Genomic DNA, 27,307 nt, shown 5'->3' with positions numbered 1-27,307 from the left:
TGGGGCAAGGGCCGAGATTCCAAGGATGTGGGGTCACAGTTGAATCGACTATGGCTTGAGCAGATTGAGTCCCCAGAAGTATCAGAAGGATAATGAGATTAAGACTGTATCCTGGCCGGGACCAGTGGCTCACACCTGTAATCCCAGCACTTTGGGAGGCCAAGGCGGGTGGATCATGAGGTTAGGAGTTCAAGACCAGCCTGGCCAAGATGGTGAAACCCCGTCTCTACTAAAAATACAAAATTAGCCAGGCATGGTGGCGGGTATCTGTAATCCCAGCTACTCAAGAGGCTGAGGGAGGGAACTGCTTGAACCCAGGAGGCAGAAATTGAGTGAGCCAAGATCCCGCCACTGCATTCCAGCCTGGGCAACAGAGCAAAACTCCGTCTCCAAAACAAACAAACAAACAAAAAAACAGCATCCTTTCTTACTTTCTAAATGGGAAGCTGCTGAGAAGCTCTTCTGGAGTCTTCTGAACAGAAGTCCTACCAAAGCAGTGAGGGGTTGAGGAAGGCTTTCCAAATGCACCCTCTCTGTGGAATCACAGCTTCTGGGGATGGTCGGGGGCATGAGGCTTCATGTGGACAGTACAGAACCTCTACCACCATGCCGAGAGAAAAATCTTGTCTCACACACATAACACCCAAGGCTTGGAACCCTGAAATTTAGGTGACTGCAGTCTCAGAGCCCTGCTATCCCTTTCCCGGGGAACCTGTATGTAGAAAAAGGATTCCTAAGTCTCCTGCCTTCCTCTCTAAAGAAGGTTATTCCTGAGAAGCAGAAGGTAATGTTTTTTGCTTGTTTGTTTGTTTGTTTTTGAGACAGAGTCTCACTCTGTCACCCAGGCTGGAGTGCAGTGGCGCAATCTCGGCTCACTGCAACCTCTGCCTCCTGGGTTCAAGTGATTCTTCTGCCTCAGCCTCCCGAGTAGATGGGACTACAGGCATGCACCACCACACCCAGCTAATTTTTTTATTTTTAGTAGAGACGGGGTTTCACCATGTTAGCCAGGATGTTCTTGATCTCTTGACCTTGTGATCCTCCTGCCTTGGCCTCCCAAAGTGCTGGGATTACAGGTGTGAGCCACTGCGCCTGGCTGGAAATGCTCTTAATGTACTTGGAACATCACAGACAAAAGGAATGCCTTAAAGTAGACATGTAATTTGACAGGCCTCTGGAATGTCTTTTTTGTTCCACACATCCTAGGTTTAACAGTAGTTATAGAGATTACATTTGGCTTGGTCTAATAATACTGAATACACCCCTATCAGGCTTGAAAGACTCTTCAGCCTCAGCCAAAGTTTTTCTTTAAGACTCACGTACAATGAACTCCGGTGACAGTAAGTTCCTGGCCACAGAGGCATGACAGGAGGAGAGGTGAGAGATCATGGATACCAGAGGATTTTTGCAAGTGTTTGAAGGCAGAACCAGACCCCCAAGTACTGTCATTCCTGCCCCGTGCACTTCAGCAGAGTGGCAGAGATTACCAAAACATCACATTAAACCATTCAGCTCCCTTTCAAAAAAGTCACGGATGGAGCGAGGGGAACACCAGGCTACAGTGTGGGGCTGTCAGGACGCCGCAGGCCTGCGGTCCCCAGGGAAAGCAGCGGGTTTAGGAACACCTGAGAGCAGGCGTGTGAGCTGGTGTTTAAGCAGTTCCAACATATCATCAAAAGCTTCAGCCAAGTTAATGAGAACCAGAGCTCCAAACCAAAATGCTTATTTTGAAAATACCTATTTTTCAAAGATTTTGCATTTTAAATTAAACCAGATGAGTAATTGTATCCTAGCTTCGGAGTACATTCTGGAAAAGAAAATTCTTGTCCCCTAACTTGGGAAAGAACATCATGATTTTGCAAAAGGAAAGCAGTTATTGAGAAGGGGTTAGAGCATGGGGCTGCCCAAGCCCAGGCTACAGCAGCTGCCAGGTGACCGTGGCCACACAGAGAAGCAAAGGTTCTTGTGAAGTTGCCAGACTGCTACTTCTCCCTCCCCCAGAAAGCCAAGTTCACCTTGCAGGCTGACCTACCTCCACCTTGCTTCTATAGAAGGTGAGAACTTGTCTTAAGTTAGTGTATTTAAGGCATTTGAAATTCATGGAGTGAAAAGAATGGTGTTAAAGTGCAGACATTGTTTGATAGCTCCTAAATGGGACAGATCTGTTTTATCAGAGTAAGAAGGTATTTGTTATTTATCTCTTTTTATTTTTCCTTTATTTAGTTTGTGCTTGTTTGTTTTGTTTTGTCCTGGGGGTTATCTAATCTTTCTGATTTTTATTTCCAGGATTCATATATTGCTCTACACAGCTATTTCCAGAAAACCTGTCTGAGGTTTAACTAACAATAGGCCCACAGACTACAAATTTTCACAGACCTAATGCTATTGCTCCTCCTTCTTTAACTCGGTGACATTGTTCCCAGAACTATTTAGTTCTATAGTCAATACTTTCTTGTCTTTAAAATCAATTAAGGAGCCTTTAATAAAACTTGCCTATTCTGAAAAGGGCATTTACATACCCCCTTACCCAATTAAACCGTTAAATAAGGTGAAGATGGGAGGATACAGAGAAAGAACACAAGGAAACAGATGAGAAGTAGAGGGGTTCAACAAGGTCAAGCAGGGAGTTGTGAGTTCAAATCCTCCTTCTGCCACTGGACCATGTGGCCACTTGCCAACCCTGTGAATAGAAATTAATATGTACGGAGCTTGACCATGCACCAGGCCCTCCCCTCAGGCATCCTCTCATCTAATTTTCACACATAAAACCCATTTTCTTTTTTTTTTCTTCAACTTTTAAGTTCAGGGGTGCATGTGCAGGATGTGCAGGTTTGTTACCTAGGTAAACGTGTGCCATGGTGCTTTGCTGCATAGATCATCCCATCACCTAGGTATCAAGCCCAGCATGCATTAGATATTCTTCCTGATGCTCTCCCTCCTCCCCCCACAGGCCCCAGTGTGTGATGTTCCCCCCATGTGTCCATGTGTTCTCATTGTTCAGCTCCCACTTATAAGTGAGAACATGCAGTGTTTGAAAACCCATTTTCATGACAAGGAAATTGAGACACCAAGAAGGTAATTTGACTTGACCAATGTCTCAGAACTAGAAAGTAGAAGAATAGGGACTCAAACCAGGTCTGTTAAACTCCAAAGCCTCTTAAGACTCAAACTGGCAAAGTGAAAATTCAGACAAACTAGGCCCCAGAATTAAAGAAATGGTTGGAGTTAATTGATTTGTAGCCAGCAGTGATAGGAGAGAAGGAGCAGGGCATCTGTTTCTAAATTCAGTCTTCTCCCCTTACTAGTGATATGACCTTGGATGAGCTATTTAAACTGTGCTTCAGTTTCCTCAATTGAAAAATGAAACTAATAAAAATTGCACCTCTTAGTCTTATTGTCAAGATTATCCGAGAAAATCTATTCCACAGAATCTCAGTAAATGTTGCTTGGTTAAGGAAGTTACTCAAAATGAAGCATAACATAGCATCTAAGTGCGTGCCCTCTGACTCATTCTACCAGGTCCAAACCCCAGCTTTCCCAGATAGCATCAACTTGAGCTAGTCTCTTTGGCTCTTGGTAAAATGAAGGCAATAACAGGATTGTTGTGAAAACTCATGGAAGGTCTTAAAACAGTACCTGACATATAGTAAGTATAATATGAATGTTACTATAATTATGGTCAATATGAGTGAAAGTAATAGATTCCTTCAGCATGCTAAGCAGTTGTACCATCACATGCTTGGAGAAGTGGAAGAACACAGGATTGCTGCAGAAATAAAAAAGAAGTTTAGTCTATAGTTTTTACTAAACAGCTCAAGCTAAAAACTTAATACTTGGAGATATAACTATATAGTTATGATTCAGTGGTTGTCAATAGTAAATTATTTATGAAATAGATCAAAGACACTGATTTGATTTTTCTACACATATTGTGTTCCAGGTACTATGCTTGGACTGAAAATGCAAAAAAGAATGAGGCAGATTCCTGACTTTGAGAAGCATATTGTCTATGGGTGAAACAGGCATGAAAACAAATCACCCTAATATAGGTACTAAATGCTACATCGAGGTTAAGAGTAAAGTGCTAAGGAAACATGACATCGGATGGTTTTATATTACTTGGTGATATAACCATGAACACGGATTATCACCTTCTCACTATAAACCACAAAGCAAGACTATCTGAGATCCTTATTGGTGAGTGAGACACCAACTTCCGTATAACTTGTTCCCCAAACATCAAATAGTCAAACAAATTCTAAGTCAATTTGAGGGGGTGGTTCCTGGTTAATTTAAAGCCTGAACTAAACAAATGCATGTCTCCTAAATACCCATACCAGGCATTAATCGGCCAGAGTTCCAGAAGTTTCAAGCTATGATGACAAAGACGTATACTTGGGGTGGGCAAGGGAAGAGCAGGCAAGAACCCCAACAGGGGGGCCTAGATATACTTTCAGAGCTAGCAGGAAATGATTATCAAAGCAACCAAACTGTAGGTATTCTGGCAAAATTATGGTGGTGATGGTAACTAAACGACATCTCTAATTGCACCATCAACCCCAGAAGTATAGCAAGACTGAACTGGGCTCACAGCTGGGAGAAAGTAGCCATGATGTGCTGGGTTCAGTTCAAGATTAGAAATGGCAGCACCCAACAGAGGCAGCAACACATGATCCTTCCAAGTTGGTGAGAACCAGCCAGGCGCCCAAAGGGTCTCCATCTTCAGGAAGTAGAGCATTTGGTACAGGACAGTTTGTGATACTTCTTTTGAGCAATTTGCTTGCTGGTGACCTCTACACTTATTGGTCATGCTGCATATAGGGAGAAACTTCCTAGAGAAATTACCCCAAACCCCTAAATATGAGGTCAAAATGACCAACCCAGGACAACTGTGAAGGCTACTCTATTTCAGGGAGAAATTAGGACTGGCCAGGCCAGTATGAAAAGGATCAGCAGGGAAGGGGCTATGGAGACTATGAGGTCTAAGTCTCCTGGGCCATTCCTCAGGGTTCCCTAGAGTTCCCCTTGACCTCAGCTTAGCATTTAGTGTTTTCACCCTGAAGAGTCAACTGTTGCACACCTTTCCCCCTAAAAGACTATAAGCAAGAACAATGTCATTTTCCTTTATATATTCCAGATCATTTGGCATAGAAAGGTAGCACGGTAGAGAGGAAAGAACAGTATGGAACTGAGCCCTGGCATTGAGCCCTACTCTGTCGGATAGCACAGTGGTTGAAACTAGTCTATGGAGCCAGGTTGCCTAAATTCACATCCTCCCTCTTCTTATTGACTATATGATCTTGGGCAAGTTGTTAGTCACTTTGCACCTCAGGTTTTGCACATGTCAACTGAGAATAATAATGCTCTGAGAATTAAGTGAATGTAAGCACTTACAGTAGTATTACTACTGTGGTAGATCATATTATTAGTGTCCACAGCTTAACAAACTAGTACATGTTAATTTGCCCCCTAAGCTTTAATTTTCTCATCTGAAAAAAGTGAGGGCATAAGATCCAATCTCACAGGATGGGATATAGGATAAAATTGGATAATGGAAGTCAAAAATATGTTGAACGAAAAATGCAATCCAAATGCTTGTGTTTCCCATTATTGTTGCACATAGTAGGCACTGGAATCAGTGATTGCTAAAATGTGGAAGCAAAACAGCCATGGAGAGATTGGATCAGATCCCCTCAAGATTCACCATCCTGAGATCTTGCACAGGAAAGTTATTTGTAAATGTGAATGCCAGACAAGTGTTCCTCGTTAGCTATGCATGGCCCTGGAGACCAAGACTGCCATGTGGTAAGATCAAATGAAGAGACAGACCCTGCCAAGTGCGGTTCTGAGACCATCCCCTTCATGTACCTGAGAAATGACTCCCCCAGAGGCCTCCTGCACTGCACTGTGCCCTGGCTCCCATCTTGCCCACCTCCATGAAGACCCCTGCCCTCCCTCCAGCAATCCTCCAGTCTTCCCATTCCTAGTTGGCAAGGAAGACAGAGCTCAGCACAGTCCACACTCCATCCCCCTAGATCCACCCCAATGGTGTGATTCTGCCTGACTGCCCCACACAGCAGCTCTAGGAGGGTCAAAAAGGAATGTGCTCAACTTGCCAATGCTGGGGCAAAACCAAAGCCAGCATGTCCTGTCATCCAATGGAGCTTAGTGCTCTCGTCATCACCACTACAGAGACACAAAGCAGGCCCTGGGAAGAGCCTGCACCTTCCCCAGAGCCAAGGTGGCCAGAAAATCACATGATGTTGTAGGTTCTCCTGCAAAAGCTGGGCCACCAACACTGGAGCCCTGGAAAGCCCTTTCCGAGTGGACGCTTGGCAAATGAGAGGGAAGAAAGGGAACTGGCAGAAAAATAGCATATGCCACTGATGTTCCCTGGCTCCACCTAAACCTTAAAAATGACTCATTTAAACTCAAATCTTAGAGATTTGTGGTAAGCTAAAATAATGACAATGAATTGGAAGGCATTCCTTCACTAGATTTGGAGTGCCTAGAAAATCTTTGTAAAGAGATTTTGAGCAAGGACTTGGCCTCTCTGAGCTGTGTCATCTGTATAATGGGGATTAAAATACTGATTGTGCATGGGTTCTATAAAGAGAATGTACAAAAGGAAGCTGGTACGTAGGAAGCTTGACTATTAATAAGCCAAGTAGTTTCACCCAGTTCACAGTAGATCTTGATTACTTTTCCTTAGATGCGAAGCTCTTTCATGCAATTACCCCAAATGGCTGAAGGCTATTTGCCTGCAACTGTGCTCATGGCACACCCCAGAGCTGACATTCCCAAGACTCTTTCTGCTGGTGCCTCCATTGGTCTAACCAATTTTTACAGGTGCATTTGGAAATTGATAAATCCGTGGTGATGAACGTGCTGTTCACAGCACTATGGTCTCATAGTTATTCAAAAACATTGATTCACTCTGTTCCTAACATGGAGTCCTTTAGCCCTTTTTATTTTTCATAAGTAGGATTATGGCCCTTAATTCAAATTCATACTCATTCAATCATTCATTCACTCATTTACTCAACAAATACTTATTAGGTGCCTACTATGTGTCTGGCACTATGCTAGGAACAAGAGATGGAGTAGTGATCAAAGCCAGAGACAATTCTTGTTTTGTAGTCCAGTACATGCATTCTCCATGGGGGTAATATTGCCCCAATGGGGAAAACAAATTCTTGGGGTGGTAGAAAAAACTTTATTCTATTCATACGTAAAACACAGATATGTATAGAGCACACACACACACACACACACACACACAGAATTGTATTAGTTTTCTATTGCTGCTGTAACAAGTTACCATAAACTCAGTGGCTTAAAATAACAGAAATAATTATCTTACAGTCCTACAAGCTGTGTCACTGGGCTGAAATCAGGATGTTGGCAGGGCTGCATTCCTTCTGCAGAATCTAGGGGAGAATCTACTTCCACAGCTTTTCCAGCTTCTAGAGGCTGCTGACATTCCTTGGCTGATAGTACCTTCCTTCATCCTCAAAGCGAACAATAGTCAGTCAAGTCTTTCTAACACTGCATCGCTCTGACACTGGCTCTCTCGCCTCCTTTTTCCACTTATAAGGGCCCTTGTGTTTACATTGGGCCCACCCAGATAATTGTCTCTCATAGAAGGAAGGTACTATCAGCCAAGGAATGCCAGCAGCCTCTAGGAGCTGGAAAAGGCGTGGAAACAGATTCTCCCCTAGGTTCTGCAGAAGGAATGCAGCCCTGCCAACATCCTGATTTCAGCCCAGTGACACAGCTCCTAAAACTGTAAGATAATTATTTCTGTTTTTTTAAGCCACTGAGTTTATGGTAACTTGTTACAGCAGCAATAGAAAACTAATACAACTCTGTGTGTGTGTTTGTGCTCTATGCATATCTGTGTTTTATATATGAAGAGAATAAAGTTTTTTCCACCATCCTGAGAATTTATTTTTCCCATTAGGGGCAATATTACCCCCATGGAGAATGCACGTACTGGACTACAAAACAAGAATTGTCTCTGGCTTTGATCACTACTCCATCTCCTGTTCCCAGCATAGTGCCTGACACATCGTATCTCATCTCAAGGTCATCTGATTAGCAACCTGAATGCCATCTGAAGCCTCAATTCCCTCCTTGCCATGTAATGTAAGATATTCACAGGTTCCAGGGTGTAGGATGTGAATATCTTGGGGAGGGGAGCATTATTCTGTACGCTACAGTGTAGTTGTGGTAGTAAAATTTCATGGGAGATCAGTAAAACATATCTAAACAAAGGTTCTTTGGCCTCAAGAGCTGGGTGGGAGGGAGGGCAAACATGAAGCAAACATTGAGAAACACTGATGTAGTAGGAAGGCAACACAGAATCGTGATGAAATATGTGCACCGTGGGGTCAGCCGGCCTGGCTCAAATCCCAAATCTGTGATTACTAGCTGTGTGGCCGTGAGCTAGTTACCTAAGCCCTCAGGGAGGGTAGAAATAGGAAATATTTTCTCCGTTTTTGTAAAAACCAAGTATGTTAATATACTGACACACTTAGAAACTTCTAGGTTTGCAATTAGTCCTCCAGACATGTTTCCAGTATTGTTAGTGGAAACAACAAGATTCTTCAAATCACAGAAATAAATGTGTCAGCTCAAGTGACAATAAATGCTAAAAAGCAGAAAAATGCTCTTGCAGTATTGTGAGAGTAGAGAACAAGGGGATCTCATGGGGGTGGGAGGGTACAGAAGAGTTTTCTAAGGAAGTGATCTCAAAACCAAGATTTGAAGCATAGGTGGGCATTAAGCCAGTGAAGAGCAAGGGGTAGGGCATCGTGGAGTGCTCCCAAGGTAGAAGGAACAGCACGAGGGTGTCTTTGGGGCAGGAGGGATGTGGCACAAGGTCACATGGCTGGCAGGCCAGCGTGGTTGCCCTACAGAGGGCAGATCAGGCTGGAGAGCTGGATGGGGCCAGATCATAAGGGCTTGGGCCATGTTAAGAATTTTTGCCTTTATTCTAACGGCAACAGGAAGCCACCGATGGATTTGAAGTAGATGAGGGTGGTGTGAGTGACATGGTGCAGACTGATTGGACAGAGACAATAGTGGATGCAGAGAGACCAATTAGGAGGTGATAGCGATGGGACCAGGGTGGGGAGAAGATGAAGACAAAGGAGCAATATGAGAGATATGTAAGAGGTAGAATCAATAGAATTTGTTGAGCGCAGCAGAAAGGAGAGGGTTGTAGATGCACACACCTTGTTTTTAATGCCCCTTGTGCCTGTCCACATGTGTTCATCAATGCCTGAAGCCACCCCCACAAGCTTGGGGGTGTCCCGTTCAGGGAGATGTCCTGCCAAAACATCTGATTGGTCCTGCCCAGATGTGTGGTAATTTCTCAGCACTCTGTGCACCATTCCGTATCCTGGGTATAAAATAAACTTTAAATTGGATACAGCTTTAACAAAAAGTGATGCTGGCAACAGATCTTCTTTTAAGGCCTCTGTTTACTGTAGAGTGTTTTAAGCATGACGTTTTAATTTCAAATTTTTTTAAATATGTATTTTGTGAGAAATAAACAGAGATGACTTAACTGGAAATTGAACTGGGGGTCTCCTGGCCCTTGGCCCATGTTTCTACCCAGGGACCAACTGTCTGCTGAAGTATAAATCCATCTACCCAAGCTGCTGTATGACCAGTGTGAGCTGTGTTTATGTTCCTCTTAAAAACGCATGCACTTCTTGGCTGGAGGGCTCATGGGCCAGAGCATTGATCTATTAGACCTTCTGCTCCAAGAAAACCTAATTCAATTCCTGGCATAATTACTGAAGACAAAATTGTAGCTGCACATATTTTCCCAAAAGTTCTCTGCATTTGCTTACTCCAAGTCCAAGGTTTTCATGCCTCCCCTTGACCTGGCAGGGCCACAGTTTACAAATCAACAGCTCTGGGTTCCTTGAACCATTTGCCAAGGCAATGGTTAGGAGAGAAATTTACTGGGAAGGATGAAGACTAGCAGAAGCTAAACTATGAAAAGAAATAAATAATGATTAGGGTGGAAGAGGGGAAAGGAGAAAAAAGGAGGGATGTCACAGCTTCCGTTACTTTAGAAACACTAAAGTGAAGAGACTTGAATTTTACTCCACCTATGTCACTGATTACGTGTGTAATCTTTGGCAATTTAGCTCCATTCAGTTCAACAAACAGTGAGTGAATGAGTGAGTGAATGAATGAATTCATTGGACATGTCGTATAAGCCAAACACTGTGCTAGGCACTGGAAGATGTCTAGGGCAAAGTGCATACCCGTGGGGGGCTTACAAATGAGACACAGACACAAATACTTAAACAGGAACACAATAAAATGTCATAACCAATAAGGCATAAATATGCCCAAAGGCTAAGGAAAAGATTAATCCCAACCTGGGGTGCAAGGAAGACTTCTTTGCAGCAAACATACTTGTGTTTATGTTAGAACATGGGCAAGATTTAACTAGGCAAATAAAGATGTGACAAAGCACTACAAGTTAGCCATGAAAGGACACTGAGCAGCTCACAGAATTGTCACAAAGGCTGAGGAATTATAATGGCCAGTTATCCTTCTTTGGGATGCTCAGTGTCTGAACTTCATTCCTTTGTTTAGAGAATTTTTCTCCTTTTGAAGCTTGGTAGAATTCCTACTGTAGAAGGTGTACAACCCTGAGACTTCCCTTTCTTCTATACAGTTAGGTAGGCATGTGACTTAGGTTTGGACAATCAGATAGATACACATGCCAAAAGCATTAAATCAGGAGCCAATGGTACAATGAAACACAGACCATGAAAAGTCATTTCTGGCACCGTCAGCCGTCATCCCAAGCTCTCGTTCCCAGAGACTGTGATGCCAACGGAGCCAGGGGCAGCACCCAGGTCCCAGTGTCAGAGTGTGGACAGTGCTGGCCACAATGTTGGGGGATGCAGTGGTGTGAACTCAATAGATCTGTTCCAGAGCATGATTTGAGCTATGATTTCAGCTGGCTAGCCTCCGACCTAGTTCTTCAGGTTTAGTGGCACTTCTGTAAGCTGCCCAATGTCCCTTTAATAAATTTCTTTCCAGCCTAAGTTAACCAGGGTTTGTTTCATTTGCTTGCAACCAAAACATCTGACTGATACAGGAACAATGTGAGCAAAACTTCAAATGTAAGTGAAGTTTGGTGGTGTGGATATATGTTGGGGGTACCACGTGCAGCTCAATGTTAATAGAACATAAAGAATGAGATGAAAAAGATTTTCTAAAATCAGGCTAGAGAGACAGAGGTTATGTCACAGCGCAGCTGGCATACCGGGCTAAAAAACTTGAAACTCATCTGAAAGGTGATGGGTACTCACTGAAGGTATAAAGCACAGAAGTGGCATTGACCACACTCATATTTTAGATTGACTGGTCTAACTCCAGTGGGAGGGACTAGCTAAAGAGAGACTACACCAGAGGCAATTTTGATAGGGTCCAGAGAAAGGTGATGAATACTGACCTAGGGCAGAGGATGTTGGGGGAAAGAGGTGGTGACAGCTCCGAGAAATATTTAGGCAACAAAGCAGGTGACCTTTATATTCACATTGAGATAGGAGAAACCCCTTTGTCATTCCTGGCTCAATTTCTTCATCTTCAAATTAGGAGTGAAGTTTAGGTGTCCTACAAGGCATGCAACAATCCACGATTGTGGTTAAGGGAGATGCAGGCACACCAACCTGAAGACAATGGAAATTGTCACTGAGAAAGAAAAGAAACTTCATTATGGGGAAGGGTCAAAACAGGTGAGCCAGCCACTTCAAGTAAGAAAGATGACCCAGGAGGGTTAACATTGAAGGCTATGGACTTGTGAAAGGCACAGCTTATGGTAAAGATGGACTTGTTTACTGAAATGCATGTTTCTATGATTGAAGCTGGAAAGAGGAGATGTTCTTTTATAAAGGGAGGCATTGCTGTCTACAACAGGTGCACTGCCAGGGTGGACTGACATTTGAAGATCTGATATACTATAAAACACCATCTTCTTTATTAACTGACTTTTTTTTTTTTTTTACTATTTACCCAGATGTTTTCCCAACACAGAGACAAGCATTCACAAGCAGACAATTTCTTGAACATTCTCACTAAAATGTTTCTTTAATGAGACTACAACATTTCTTAGCAGCACTACACTCTTCTGACCGAGTATCTGAAGGGTTGGGTATCAAAACATACAGGATAGGATTATAACTTTTAAGTATGTTTACAGCTAAAATTGACAAGAAGAGTATCCAAGACTAGAAACATGAAAGATGGGCATTGTCAAAGAATCTCAGCTCACCAGTGGTAAACACATGCTTCTGGCCCAAGTGGGATTTGTCTTTGTAGTGCACGAGTTCTTTCTAACCAAAAAGAAAAAACTGTTTGTTTTTCAGTTATTGTGATTGTAGTTTTGTTTGAAACTTTTTTTTTTTTTGGACACAGAGTCTTGCTCTGTTGCCCAGGCTGGAGTGCAGTGGCACAATCCTGGCTTACTGCAACCTCCACCTCCTGGGGTCAAGCAATTCTCCCATCTCAGCCTCCTGAGCAGCTAGAACTACAGGCATGTGCCACCCCACCCAGCTAATTGTGTGTTTTTAGTAGAGATGGGGTTTTACCATGTTGCCCAGGCTGGTCTTGAACTCCTGGCCTCAAATGATCTGCCTGCCTTGGCCTCCAAAGTGTTGGGATTACAGGCATGAGGCACTGCACCTGGCCTTGTTTTAAAATTTTAAGTGACCAAGAAGCCTTCTTAAAATCATTTCTTTGAAGACTCCAAAATAAAAACACATGTTGTATTATTTTCCACAGTTAATGAGTTTGCTACCTTCCCCTCCAGTGTAATCAAGGGAAATAAGATGACATACCTTCATCTCTTGTGCTAGCAAACTCTTGATCACCTCACCAGGTAGGGCTACTGACTTCCTGAGGAAAGACTCACAGTCCCTTTCCAACCACAGGCAGAAAATGGCTTTCAGAGGACGTGCTTCTAAAAGTCCTGTTGCCATGATTATTTGGCCCACTGAAAAATATGAATTAAAATAAAATTTATAATCACTGTTTATTCCAGTTTACTTTTTCTGTCTTTCAAACCGGCATTTGGTAAGTTTCTGATGGGTAATGTGTGTAATTAAACCTTCTCCATATCCTGAACACACACACACACACACACACCCTCCAAATTAGAGCACATGAGAAAAACCAAGTTACAACTTGAGATGGCAGAAAAGAGTATTTTCCTCTTTTGTTCAGCTTGAGGTACCCTTGGAGGATTTTCTGATTTTGCCTTCTGAGCCCTTTTTAAGTCTCCTTAATTTCATGAAGAACACATTCATTTATGAAAAACCATTTTTCAAGCAACTATGCACTGATTCCCAAGCAGCTGAATTTTTAATAGCTAAAAATGTCACCACCACCCTCCCTCCCACAAAAGGGTGCTTATTTTTAAAATCCGCTTTCCTGAAACTTCAGGTTTGTTCCTCTGAGCCACAGCACCTTCTAAGCGTCATTGTACAGCAGAGGTGGTGCGACCCACCCTGGCCGGTACAGTTCTTTTTTTCTCATATTTCTAATAGTTCCCCTAAAACCCTAATTTCAGTAAAGTGTGCTGGGCAGAAAAATGCTAATACTTCAGACAGTCTCGTTCAAGGAGAGACAACTGGGCTGTGGGTGCAGGTGGACAAGATCAACAGCCCTCTAAGCTGTGCAGCAAACCCTGAAGAGTGGGAATCTCCAACAACAAATACTGGGAAACAATTTCTTGCTGTTAACCGGCTCGCCTTTGCCATGAATAATCAATTATTTGGAGGAAGAGAAAGCTACTTTAAAACAGACTTTTTAAAACATCTGTTTGTTTAGTATAATTTTCCTGCTGCATCTTTCATTCAAGAAATAAGTCTTCCCTGTCTGACAAGGACAAATTCCCCCAACTCCTCCACTGTAAACCACCTCGCCATCCACTTCCATAGAGCCCTTGCAGCCCCTAAATTGGATTCCATGATAAATAAATAGTGCCGCTGCTGCCATTGACTTATCTCAAACCAGAAAATGAACCCGATTTCAAAAACCTGTTTTCTAAACTCCCGGCGGCTGAGACACGAAGGGCCTGGGGGAGAAGACGGGACAGCCTGTTTGTACATCCCCTGGCACTGCCTCTTCCTCACCAGCGAAGCTTTCCATGGAAATTCTGGCTGCATTGGCCTTGGCTAAGCTTGGGACTATTTTTGGAAGCCTAAAATCCTCAGGGGAGTGACTTTTACTTTTATTCATGTACAGAGTCCTTACTTTTATTTATTAAAGAAACAAAAACATGTCTCCTGCTTAACTTCAACCAGCTTTCATGTCAAGTAAAACAAAACTTGTTGGCTGGTCCAATCGGCCATCGGCCAGGATGGACAGGGAGCCCCCTCCATCATGGGTCTGAAGTGTTTGTGACCTGAGTATTAATCATCTCTCCCAGAATGGGAGGAGCCATGGGCTTTTGAGACTCTTGTCCCAAGGGAACAACTTTGGGGGAGTATCTGAGTCTGGCTGGGAGAGAAAAAGTATCTAGGCAAAATTCCAGCAAATTTGAAGTTTTACTTTTTAAAAGCATTTCAGGCAAGAAAGAGATGGAAGGCTCAGCACTAAACCCCTCCCCCACCCCAGAACTGTGACACTGACATCCCAGCACCTAAAACAATCAGTGGGGAGGATCACGGAGCGAGAATCAACCCTCTCGCCCCCCTAGAGTCTAAGTGTTCACTTTAACAAGTTGTGAAGGGCAGGCAGCCAACTCCTCGGCCTCCATGAGGCAAATTGATTCAAGGTTTTCTCCTTGAGCCTACAGCCAGGGTGCCTGCAACAATAGCAGCTGGGGAGATGCTATTGTTTTATCTCAGTGGAGATTTGAAACTTCTTTACCCAGGGCAAGTGGCCCAGCAGGCGTTTACAAATGGGAAAAAGAAACAGCAAGAAATGCAAGCAAAGTGGCATGGAGCACTAAACAAAGCAGCTGTGAGCACCCTCCAGGGAATTTGCTTGGATGGGCATCCCCACGCCACATGTCCGGCTAGCTCTCTGTGACCCCAGCTCTGTCTTATTTTCCTTCTACATCCTCTTCACTGCCCCGCTGCCCCCAATTACGATTCTAGCTAGGATTCACATCATATCCCAACATACTGGACGATGGCTACAAAGATCAATGCCACACTGGGCAAATTGCATTAGCTTCCCAGGAACTCACTTTCACCCTGTTAAATGCATGTGTGGCAGAGACCGCTAGCTCTTCACCATAAATCTGGCATATGTTTCATCTTCTTCCCAGGCACACAGCTAGACTCTATCTTTGGTGTCCTTTCCAGTTACACATGGCCATGTAACTGTCATTCCTACCCAGCAGAATATGCACAGAAGTGATGTGAGCCATTTTTCAAGCCAAAAATTTATTGTGCCACCTTTTCCTCTTCCCACCAGTTGCACGTGGATAACGATGAGGACCTGGTTGTCTACATATTAAAGGATGGCAAAGCTGGAAAATATATCCCAGAATGACCCTGTGAAAGAAAGCTGCCCTCTAACCCAAAATATCTTCCTTGGACTGTTTCATGAGCAATGGGTAAACATTGATTGGGTTAAGCCACCAAAGTTTTGGGGGCCTATTTATTACTGAAGCCTACTGTCTTAGTCTGTTTTATGTTTCTATAAAGGAATAACTGAGGCTGGATAATTTATTTTTAAAAAGAGATTTATTTTGCTCACGGTTCTGCAGGTTGTACAAGAAGCATGGTGCCAGCATCTGCTTCTGGTGAGGACCTCAGGAAGCTTCCAATCATAGCAGAAGAAGAAGGGGAGCTGGCATATCCCATGACCAGAGAGGGAGGATGAGAGAGAACAAGAGTAGCGGTGCCAGGCTATTTTCAACAACCAGCTCTCACATAAACTAATAGAGAACTCACCCATTTCCATGGGGAAGGCACCAAGCCATTCATGAGTGATCCACCCCCATGACCCAAACACCTCCTACCACGCCCCACCTCCAACCCTGGGGATCAAATTTCAACATGAGATTTGGAGGAGATAAATATCCAAACTATATTACCTACCCTACCCTGATTATTACAAGGTGATAATAACACCTACCCTGCCTACCGCAAAAGATGGTGGGAAGAATCAAATAAGATATGTGTGAAGGCTGAGTGCAGTGGCTCACACCTATAATCTCAGCACTTTGGGAGGCCAAGGCGGGTGGATCATGAGGTGAAGAGATCAAGACCATCCTGGCCAACATGGTGAAACCCTGTCTCTACTAAAAACACAAAAAATAAAAAATAAAAATTAGCCAGGCATGGTGGCGGGTGCCTGTAGTCCCAGCTACTCAGGAGGCTGAGGCAGGAGAATCACTTGAACCGGAGGCGGGGGTTGCAGTGAGCTGAGATTGCGCCACTGCCCTCCAGCCTGGCAACAGAGCGAGACTGTCTCAAAAAAAAAAAAAAAAAGATATGTGTGAAGACACAAAGTGTATATTAAAAATATATTACATCCTTCAAGTCTAGAGCAGAAATAACACCATCTGTGGAACAAGAACCACTCATAAATTAACAGTATTTATTGAGTCCAGTCATCATGCTATTTAAATGTTTTATATGGATTATTTCCTTTAAGCCACATAACAAACTAGAAATACCATTTGACCCGGCCATCCCATTACTGGGTATATACCCAAAGGACTCTAAATCATGCTGCTCTAAAGACACATGCACACGTAAGTTTATTGTGGCACTATTCACAATAGCAAAGACTTGGAACCAACCCAAATGTCCAACAATGATAGACTGGATTAAGAAACTGTGGCACATATACACCATGGAATACTATGCAGCCATAAAAAATGATGAGTTCATGTCCTTTGTAGGGACATGGATGAAATTGGAAATCATCATTCTCAGTAAACTATCGCAAGAACAAAAAACCAAACACCGCATAGTCTCACTCATAGGTGGGAATTGAACAATGAGAACACATGGACACAAGAAGGGGAACATCACGCTCTGGGGACTGTTGTGGGGTGGGGGGAGGGGGGAGGGATAGCATTGGGAGATATACCTAATGCTAGATGACGAGTTAGTGGGTGCAGTGCACAGCATGGCACATGTATACATATGTAACTAACCTGCACATTGTGCACATGTACCCTAAAACTTAAAGCCTAAAAAAAAAAAAAAAAAAAAAAGCCACATAACAATGTTATAAGACACTGTTGTCTTCCCCATTTACCAGATGAGAAAACTAGGGCTTACATAAGTGAACAACTCACCCAATATGACAAAGCTAGCCCACAGTTGAAGACAGAAAGTCTAGCACCAGAATCAATATTCTTAACCATGAATCTAGAAAGAAACCACAGCTTCAGATAAATGAATAATTGTGACTTTTAATTAAATAAGTGAAACTTTAAAAGCACTTTGCTTCAATTGCCTATTTTTTAAAGCCACTTTGGCCTCCTATTAATCCTCAGGCTGACCTGGTTTTCCCACTTTATTTCAATATATACACACAGTTCCCATCTTTGGTAGCTGGTGTTCTTTTAAGAACATTTCTAACCTAACAAAGTAGACCACCACCTAGCTTCTCATCATAAGCTTGTATGCAGGGTTTGACTGGGTGCATTCTTACATCTCACTCCAGTACATTTTTTTATTCCCTTTAGGAACTCTTTTGTCCTCTTAAATGTATTTCATATAAGCTAAGAGACAAAGACATTCTGTTTAATGAGTGAAAAGGGGCAAGGGCACCTCCCAGGTATTAACTCATTTAAGAAATCTTAAAACAATGTTACCTCATGCTTCCACCATTAGACAGAATCCCAACATAACAATTACTGAAGCCTAGTAACGAGACCACCAAAGGTAAGCAGGCCATTATAAAAATTTAAGAGCTATTGCGCACCATGAGTTTTTACAGTCGGTCAGCTCAGAGTTATTTAGCACATGTTTTTTCCATCCTTGCAGTGCATGGAGAACATTCACAGTGTCCAACATCTCTCAAAACCACATTTCCACCTGTGTGGGGCAGTGGAATTAATAAGCATATAGAATAAGCTCACAAATTTGGATCCTACTCATCTGGAATTCATGATATTTCAGTTACGCATATGTGGGCCTAGCCAGACAAAAAGGCTGGCAGGGGTGGAGGTCATTGCATAAAGCTAGAGCAAAATAAAGGCTGGCAGGGTCAAGAGGGGAGAAGAGATTGGTCTGCAGAGCTCAGAAACTGTTTTAATGATCAAATAAGAATTATATATATAAAGCCACTAATTGTGTGCTGAGATGGAGTTTACCTTTTGGTATTCATGAGGGTTTGGGAAAATTAAGCTCATAAATGAAATTGCAGGAGGAATGTTTAACCTGCTTGTAAATAATGCATTTTCTTGCACTTTTCAGAAATACATTCACAAAAGCTATCAGCACACTTTTCTATTCACTAAAGGATGTACATAATACAAAACTTAGAGGCTTCCTAGCATAAAAGTAATAAAATACTGGTGGTTTCTTTAAAAGACAAATACTGTATGATCTCACTTACATGTGGAATCTGAAATAGTCTAACCCACAGAAGCAGGGAGTAGAACAGTGGGTTGCCAGGGTCCTGGGGGCAGGGGAAAGGAGAGGTGATGATCAAAGGGTACAAAGTTTCAGTTATGCAAGATAAATAAGTTCTGGAGATCTACTATGGTGCCTATAGCTAACAAGACTGTATTGTATATTTAAAATTTGCTAAGGGAGTAAACCTAATGTTAACTGTTGTTACCACCAAGATGAATAATTAAATAATAATGACAATAATAAAGAAGGTGGGAGGAAACTTTGGAAGGTGATGGATGTGTTTACGGCCTTGATATGATGGTAGTGATAGTCTCACAGGTGTATACTTCTCCCCAAATTCATGGAGTTGTATACCCTAAATATCCACAGCTTTTTGCATGTCAATCATGCCCCAATAAAGTGGTCTAAAAAATAAAACTAAGGATGTGCAGACTTGTTACACAGGTAAACGTGTGCCATGGTGGTTTGCTGCATAGATCATGCCATCACCCAGGTATCAAGCCCAGCATCCATTAGCTATTCTTCTTGATTCTCTCTCTCCTCCCACCCCCACACTCCTGCAGGCCCCAGTGTGTGTGTTCCCTCTGCACCTCATGTATCCATGTGTTCTCATCATTCAGCTCCCCCTAAACTACCAGTCTTTAAGATGGAATTCAAATTTGAGGCTTCCAGTGATGCTAATAACCCTCCTACAATCCCTAATATTCCCACATACACATGACCTGCTACTGAGTCGAGTGAGGCGTGGCTCCACTGCAGATGCAGAGGAGATAGGTCCAAGCTCAGACCTAACTGTGGACCCACTAAGGTATGGCCATGCTTGTTGTGCTTGTTTCTTTTGTTTAAAGAACAAAACTCCTGTGAAAAATAAATAATATGAAACTGGGCTTCTAAACCACACTTGATTAACCATTCTGGGGCTTGGTCTCCATTTTTCCCCACGTGCCTGCTTCCTCCAGCCAATTCAGACCTCCCCTAAGGTAATGAGCATAAGGCAATCTTGATGGGGTCAGCTCCATTTTGATGCTGTTAGAAAGATAAAAAGTGAAAATAGTCCTACAGAGACAAATAAGCCTGCTCCATTTACCTCTGTGAGGACATCAAAATACATCATTTCCTCCTAATAAATAAAACACTAGTATGGTATGACAAATACCTTCTTCTCACACATGGGCTATATACTTGGCAGAACAAAAGTTAAAAGAAATCCAAACTCTGTTTAACTGTTTATTGAATCTTCTTTTTTCTTTATTCCAGAAAGAAAAGCTATAATCACCTTAGGCTCCCAGCGCAGTCTCAGGACCCTTGCAAGTTGCTCTGTCTGTCCCATCTTTCCCAGCCATTTTCTGGCTACTGATGAGAAGAAAAGCACAAATAACCTAAACTGGATTCCTAAGAGGAAGTACCTTCTTTTATTCCGATTATTCTCTTTACCAAGCATTCAGAAAATACAAATTATAAGGAAAAGAATGAAAATCACCTACAATCTTACAGCCCAGATAGCATTTTAGCATACATCCTTTTAGACATTTCCAAACATATATATATATATATATATATATATGTATATAGTTTGGAAATTTTATATATATATATAAAATTTAAAATGTTTACCAAGATGGCATGACACTATCTTTAGATGCTTTATAGTCTGTCTTATTTTTTTCCCACTTAAAAAACATATGTCCGGGCACAGTGGCTCACGCCTGTCATCCCAGAACTTTGGGAGGCCGAGGCAGGCAGATCACCTGAGGTCAGGAGTTTGAGACCAGCCTGTCCAACATGGTGAAGCCCCGTCTCTACTAAAAATACAAAATTTAGCCAGGCGTGGTGGTGAGTGCCTGTAATGCCAGCTACTCGGGAGGCTGAGGCAGGAGAATCACTTGAACCCAGGAGGCAGAGGTTGCAATGACCCGAGCTCGCACCACTGCACTCCAGCCTGGGTGACAGAGTGAGACTCTGTCTCAAACCAAAACAAAACAAAAACATATGATAGGGGAGGAGAAATGTGGAGAAGTTAGTCAAAGGGTACAAAATTTCTATTATACAAGACAAATAAGTCCTAGAGATGTACTGTATAGCATAGTGCCTACAGTTAACAATCCTGTATTGTACAATTTAAAATATGCTTATGTTAAATGCTCTCATCACAAAAGTAATAATAAAAGGAATGGGGGAAATTTTGGAGGTGATTGTAAGTGACGGACAGATAGGTTTATGGCATAGATTACTGTGATGGTTTCACGGGGATATACTTACCTTCAAACTCAGCAAGTTTTATATATTAATTATGTACTTTTATTGTATGTCAAAAAAAAATTTAACAAAAAACAGATGGTTACATTTCCTGATCAATAAATACAGATCAACATTATCATGGGGAATGGCCATGCCATAAATTTCTTTAACTAATCCTTAGCTGATTTACATTTAGATATTTTCCAATTTTTCTCCATTATAATGCTGGGATAAACATTCTTTGTATATACAAGAGTGAAATTACTTTATCAAACAGTATATATTTTCTAAGGATATCAATACTTTTGTCAAACTATACTCCAGAATCTGGATATCTGAATTCACCATCTTAATGGCTAAGTAAGCAAATGTTCACTCCCCACCCCACCCCCTTGGCCACACTTAGTACTAACAGGCTCTTTGTCATTTTACTCTTTTTACGTCTTTTATTCTTTGCCATTCTGATTGCTGTTCACTTTTTAGTGAAGCAAGATAAGCATTCTCGGCTTTTATATTTCTTCATTATTTACCAATCTACCTCACACATATTTTCTAATGAGATGCTGCTTTTATTCTGAATAATTTTCTTAGCCTTTGCCTGAGGGCCTGGGACCCTCAACTGCTCTGCAATTTCTCCAAAGTTGTCCTTGCCTTCTGCTACATATCTACTCGCTTCAAACTAGAAATGTGTCTTGTCATCTCTTTCCTAAATCTGTACCCCCCACCCCCTGGCAAATGATTCTTCTATTTTAGCTTTGGACATCTTAAGGAGCCATGCTGTATTTTTCTCTATCTTGATTAAAGTGGGGCCAATGTGGGGGTGGACGATGCTCCAGGTGACATCATAGAAAGCTACAGCTGATGGAGTAAGGCGCCCACTGGAGCCTAAGCTATATTTTTTCTGCTGAGACAGACATGGGCACTGCACTGAAATTTAGAAATGTTGAACACAGATTTTCCTTGGAACTGCCAGGCCCTATCCCGCCCCCACCCATTCATTGCCCCAGGTAGAATAACAGCAGGGATGCAAAAAGGTCATTTTAATATTCAGTTTCTAAGCTTGTACATGGATATTAAAAATATATAACAGAAAAAAGATAATTGGGGAAATCCAAACATTTTTGTATTGTAGAAACCAGCCTTTTTGAGAGGAAAAAAAGTTTTTGAGAATCAAAAGCTGAACTTTGAAGGAAACAAGGCTTAGAGTTTGTGACCATGACCCTCTCATTGGGATCTGCGAGAGAAGTGGTACCTCCCCCTCTTTCTCAAGGATGGTGGAGTTGGGAAGTAGGGTTAAGCTGGAAATCTGGGAGCAGGGATTTAATTATGACTATTTAATTATCACAATGCCAAAAGCATCCTCTTTGAGAAACTGCTCGAATGAGTGGATTGTCAAAAAAAATAGACAAAGACCGGAGAGTGTGATATGGACAGCAGAGGAGAGCTGCCCAGGCTAGGAAGTGGAGAGTCTGACCTGGGCAGAGCTCTGTGAATCTACGGTGAGGAGGCCAGAACTGGACAGACAGGACCGAAAGGAGCTGGGTCAGCTCTGAGTGACTGCCCAGGGCCGTGCCCAACACATGTGGTCATTGACCAGTACCTAAGATCCAGGCAGGAGCTGATCCCAACCTGCACACCATCAGCCACCATTCTTGTGCGCTCCTTTGCCACCTGCCTTGAACAGCCATCCGAGCTGTCCTTGTTTCCACCATCAGCTGCATACCACGCAAGAATCGGCCTTGCCATCCAAACTGTCCCACATGGGCAAGTCCTATTCATCAGACTTATAAACCTTCTGAAACCGAGGGTAGGAGGGTAGGAGTCTGACATTGAGTCAAGGGTGAGTATGAAAGGGTAAGCCCCAAGCACCTGATCTTGGGAGGGAGGGAATGAAAGACACAGAGATTCCCCCACCCCTTGCATGGCCCACTGTCACCTCCAGGTAGGATTAAATCCAGCCCCATTACACCTGCCTGGCCTCACCTGGCAGAAGAGCAGGACAGACCTGCCCAGAATCCACCTGCTAAGAATCAGAGGAAGCTTACAGGGAAAACACCTAAAGACAAAGGAGGTAGACACACCAAGTTGGCTTAGTACTATAGCCCTAAATTTTTGAGGGCAAGGATGCTATCTACTGGATCACCATTGTATCCTATGGATCTGACCCTGAACCCCTTACTGGTTCAGAGTCAGATCTGCAGGATATCACTGAATTGAGATATCATGCTGTACTCCATTCATCCATTTATTCATTCATCCATGAATTTATTCATTCGTCCATGAATAAATGCATGAATGCACTACAGCATGATGCCTCTCACTTGGATTTATCTGAATTACAAGGAGGCTGAGAGATGTTAATCAAGAATGTATAGCTGTGTTTACTCTGAGCTCCCAGTAGGAAACAGACAAAGCAACACTGTTTTTGTATCCTTAAAGCAAAGAGTAATAGAGAAGAGGACATGCCCAGCTCTCCACTCCTGCCCTGGCACATGGAGGGCTCCTGAAAACACAGAGCAGCTTGGAGACTTGGGGTAACAGCAGCGCCCAGTCAAGGGCAGTCCTACCAATGGCGAATGCCTTTAGTGATCAGGAAGCCACTAAAGGGCACCTCACAGGGAGAAGGTATGAAAAAGCTGGATCTTGTGATGACCCTTTTTTATTTCATTTTGTTTCACTTCATTTCATTTCATGTCTTAGGTATTTACTGAACATCTAGCTCCAAGGGGTTATGTGGCAACCTCAGAAACAGGGGATTTGGGAAGAACTCTGAGAAGCAGAAGGGGATCTAAATAAAAGGAATGGAGTGAACAAAGATATGAAGGCAAGAAAAAGCATAACTTATCTCATGTAGAAGCGAGACAAGTGTGAGAAGACAAATAGGCAGGTCCAAGTGGGTGCTCTAGGACTGATAACTCCCAATTTTGGGGTAGATTGGTAAAGGCAATGAATAGAAAATAGGGAAGTGATATGCTCACCCTCCCATCACCCTCCTGGCTGGGCACAGCCAACTAGACACTACTTAAAATCTCCATACAATGGTACTTCTCTTAGACCAACCGAACAGTGGCCAGAACTCACCTGCCTTGGACTATGAGTTTCTAGGACAGTTTCCTTAAGGCACTTGTATTCCACATTACAGTCGTTTTTAAATAACAATCTTGAGCAAGGCTCTCAGACATAAAATCTTTAAGTGGTTTCATGGCAGTTGCAAAAACTGGGCAGCCTCAATGAATTTATTCTTCAGAATCCTGGGCAGTTAGAATTCTGGGTTGCTATTTACAAGACGAAAAGTTAATTCTCCTCTTTTTTCTTACAGTTAGCACTGCTATATATCCATTGAGAAAATGCTGAATGCTGTGTTCATGATTAAATGAACTCAACATTTTAAAATCAATAGTAATCTGTGTTTTAATTCCCACCCCAAATTTCAGAAAGTGGCAAGGTCTAACACTTTTCCCCAACCAGAATCAGGTAATACAGAAATAATACCTTGTTTCCCTTTCTCCTCTTAGTACATCTCCAAACCTATGCCCCAAACTCTTTAGCTAACACGTCTCTTGAATTAATGTGTAAAGAGTTTCCCAAGATCAACACTGACATCTTTCATCAAAGCCTTAATTCAAAACTAACTGGTGTTTTAAGGTAACAGAACCAGCTGTGCACACAACATGCTTGCCTGAGACAGCTCTGCAAGATTCAGGCATCTTAATATAATCCTTCAAGCATGAATGAGCCCCACAGCTCCCTGGAATCTCTGACCAGATAAAAGCAGGCAGGCAACACTAACTCTGTGAATTTTGCATTCCACATTGAGTACACCTGCTTTGACCCCCTGGGAATTTTTTTCTCTGTAATTCCAAGTATTTTGACCAAGCATCTCAGTCCCGAGCAATCTGACAGTTCAATTAATATTGTCATACCTAGATAGATGGGACTATAAAACATCCATGTGTCATTATAATATGTCCTATTTTTTAGGAGCCACCAAAACTGGAGAGGGGTCTTACAGTCACCACAGCCTTTGGATTTAGAAACTCGTGATTATAGAAAGGTCCCTCCTGTTCTCACATACCCTCCCTTCATGATTCATTCTAGCAGGTGATCAATCACCAGTGTCAAGAGTCAAAAATGCCATTTATCTGCTGCATACCCCAAAGAACTTAGTCCCTGATTATATAACTTACTGGTAGAGGCTTTCCATATGCTTTAGAGCCACAATCTAATTCCTCTAACAAAAAATTTCTTTTCTTGGGAGCTCAGGAACTGAGGGCAGACAGATAGCCTTCTGCTTCTACCATCATCATCCTTTTGTCTAAGAAGAGGCTGTTTTTCATTGGCACCATAGTAATTACAATCTGAATATTTGGAGAGGATTCTGACATAAGATTGCCTGATTCCAGAGACACTGTACAAACTGACCCTTTGAAGAAGCAGAAAATCCCAACTGTGCAGAAATACAACAAAAAAAAAGGGCTTCCAGCTTTTGGAGGTACCAGGCAGATTTCATTTGAGAGAACTTGAAAAAAAATGAGATGAATTATTTTTCAAATAAAGTAAAATAACCTCATGTTTGTAACACATTATTAGGCTCTGCAAAGACTGGAGAAATGAAACTGGTTTCCATGTAACTAGAAGTCTTGTCTTGAAATGGTCAGATGCTTCTACTGCTGTCACGATACTTTTAAAAGTTTACGATGTGCTTTTAATTGAATTCTGCCTATGTGCCTCAGTTTATTCCTCAAAAGCGTTCAAGAAGTTGTTGGTTTTTGTTCTACTTTGTAGAAAGAGTTAGAAGTTTCCAGATGTACCTTAGATTTGCTTTGTGGCTCTAAGAACTTACAATGGGGACTAAAAGTTTTCCAAAGCAACATATTCTGTGACATTTAATGGGGACCAAATTAATTTTGTGAAAATATGGCAGAATTAAGTTTTCTTTCGCTTCCCTCTCCTTTTCTGGAACTGGGGGCAAGATCGTCTCCTTTCAAGGAACTTGGCCATAAAACATAATAAAAGATCTTTGAAATTCAGGGAAAAGAGACTGAGACATTTAAGTAACACACCAGACTTTTGCTCTCAGAATATTCAGGCACAGCCCCTCTTCTTCATGACCTCCGTTCTCTATTGCAGTACCTGAAGCATACACATCCCCACCATGTCCACCAGCACCAGCCACCCCAACTCCACAGAGAGGAACAAACGGAAGCTGGGAGGAGAAGAGGAAAGCTTGGGAAAGGTAGAGATGATCATGAGGGAGAGAAGGAAGGGAGGAGACAGACAGAGAAGAGGCTTCTAAGGCCCATCAGAGGACATTCAGTATGGGCTAGGATAACCTTGAAGGGAAAAGAACTGACTTTTACTATCTACTGATCGCCAAATGTGTTTGATCCTTTAGCAGTAAGACTTTTGTAAAGGACTGTACATTCCTTACTTCCAGAAGTCATGGGTGGGACTGAGTTTCCATGTATGTGGTTAAAAGTTGTAGAGAAGTCTCATGATGCTAAGGAAGGTCTAGGGTCCACAGATTCATACATTAAAAAAATAAGAATAAGGTTCTCTGTCAAGATAGACTCATAGCTTCATTCTTTGCCTTCCACTCTGTTAAATTAGACTAAATTTGGCCTGAGGATGCCTTTGTACTTGGGTCCTTATATAACAAACTGTAACCTAACTTAGTACATAAACTAACTGAAAGTCTAATTTAAAAGGATGTTTCTGTAACAAATAGCTGAGTCTCAGACAATCACAGCAGCTGAGCATCAGTCAATCACAAGTGGCCAGCTGTTCAAACTATGTTCAAATAAGGTAAGCGCCAAGCTATAACCAATTAAGCTGACGCTGTACCTCACTTCTGTTTTCTGTATCTCATTTCCATTTTCTGCCCATATAATGCTGCCTGATCATGTAGCCAACTGGTGTTTCTCTGAACCTGTTCCAAGGTTCTGTTCTGGTTCTGAGGCTGCCCAATTTGTGAATAATTCTTTGCTCAAATAAACTCTGCTAAATTTAATTTGCCTAAACCTTTGCTTTTAACAACTTTCTTCCAAATAATAGACAAAAAGAGATGAAACCATAAGACATATCTATGCTCAAAATATCTACAAAAATCTAAATTCAGGGCTGACACTGTGGGCCTGCTGGGTTCTGGAGTCAGAAGCAGTGATAGCCAGAAGCTGCTGGAAGCAAGACAGGGTAATGAGAACTAAAGGTTCCCCACTTGTGGGTAGGCATTGGGCCAGGTTCCCTGCAAGAAGCCATAAGGCTGGAGTTTTCTTGATTATGTTAACAGCTAGAAAATAAAGGGTTACTGACCTCATAAAGGGAAGTATAGCTTCATAAGAAGTTGTGAGCCAAGGGATATGGGAACAAAGAAACAAAGCTTCATGACAAGAAACTGAGTCTGCAATCAAATCTCAATTTTAAGACCTGGCAGCTCAGTGATAAAGCAAAAATGGAACAATAAAAAAAAGAACTGAATA

The 27,307-nt window shown here is 42.3% G+C and overlaps 1 protein-coding gene across 1 annotated transcript in view; it reads right to left on the bottom strand.

Annotated features, from left to right (window-relative positions):
* LOC134730853 (uncharacterized) overlaps positions 1 to 27,307 on the bottom strand; it is a 310,307-nt gene that overhangs the window by 164,952 nt on the left and 118,048 nt on the right. Inside the window, exon 4 of the mRNA XM_063606531.1 lies at positions 12,876 to 13,030. Within this exon, the coding sequence (XP_063462601.1) occupies positions 12,876 to 13,030 (155 nt within the window). The remainder of the gene's footprint in view (positions 1 to 12,875; positions 13,031 to 27,307) is intronic.

This window comes from Pan paniscus, chromosome 7, assembly GCF_029289425.2.
Source record: "Pan paniscus chromosome 7, NHGRI_mPanPan1-v2.0_pri, whole genome shotgun sequence".
NCBI lineage: Eukaryota > Metazoa > Chordata > Mammalia > Primates > Hominidae > Pan > Pan paniscus.
This window is presented reverse-complemented; position numbering and strand designations above follow the sequence as displayed.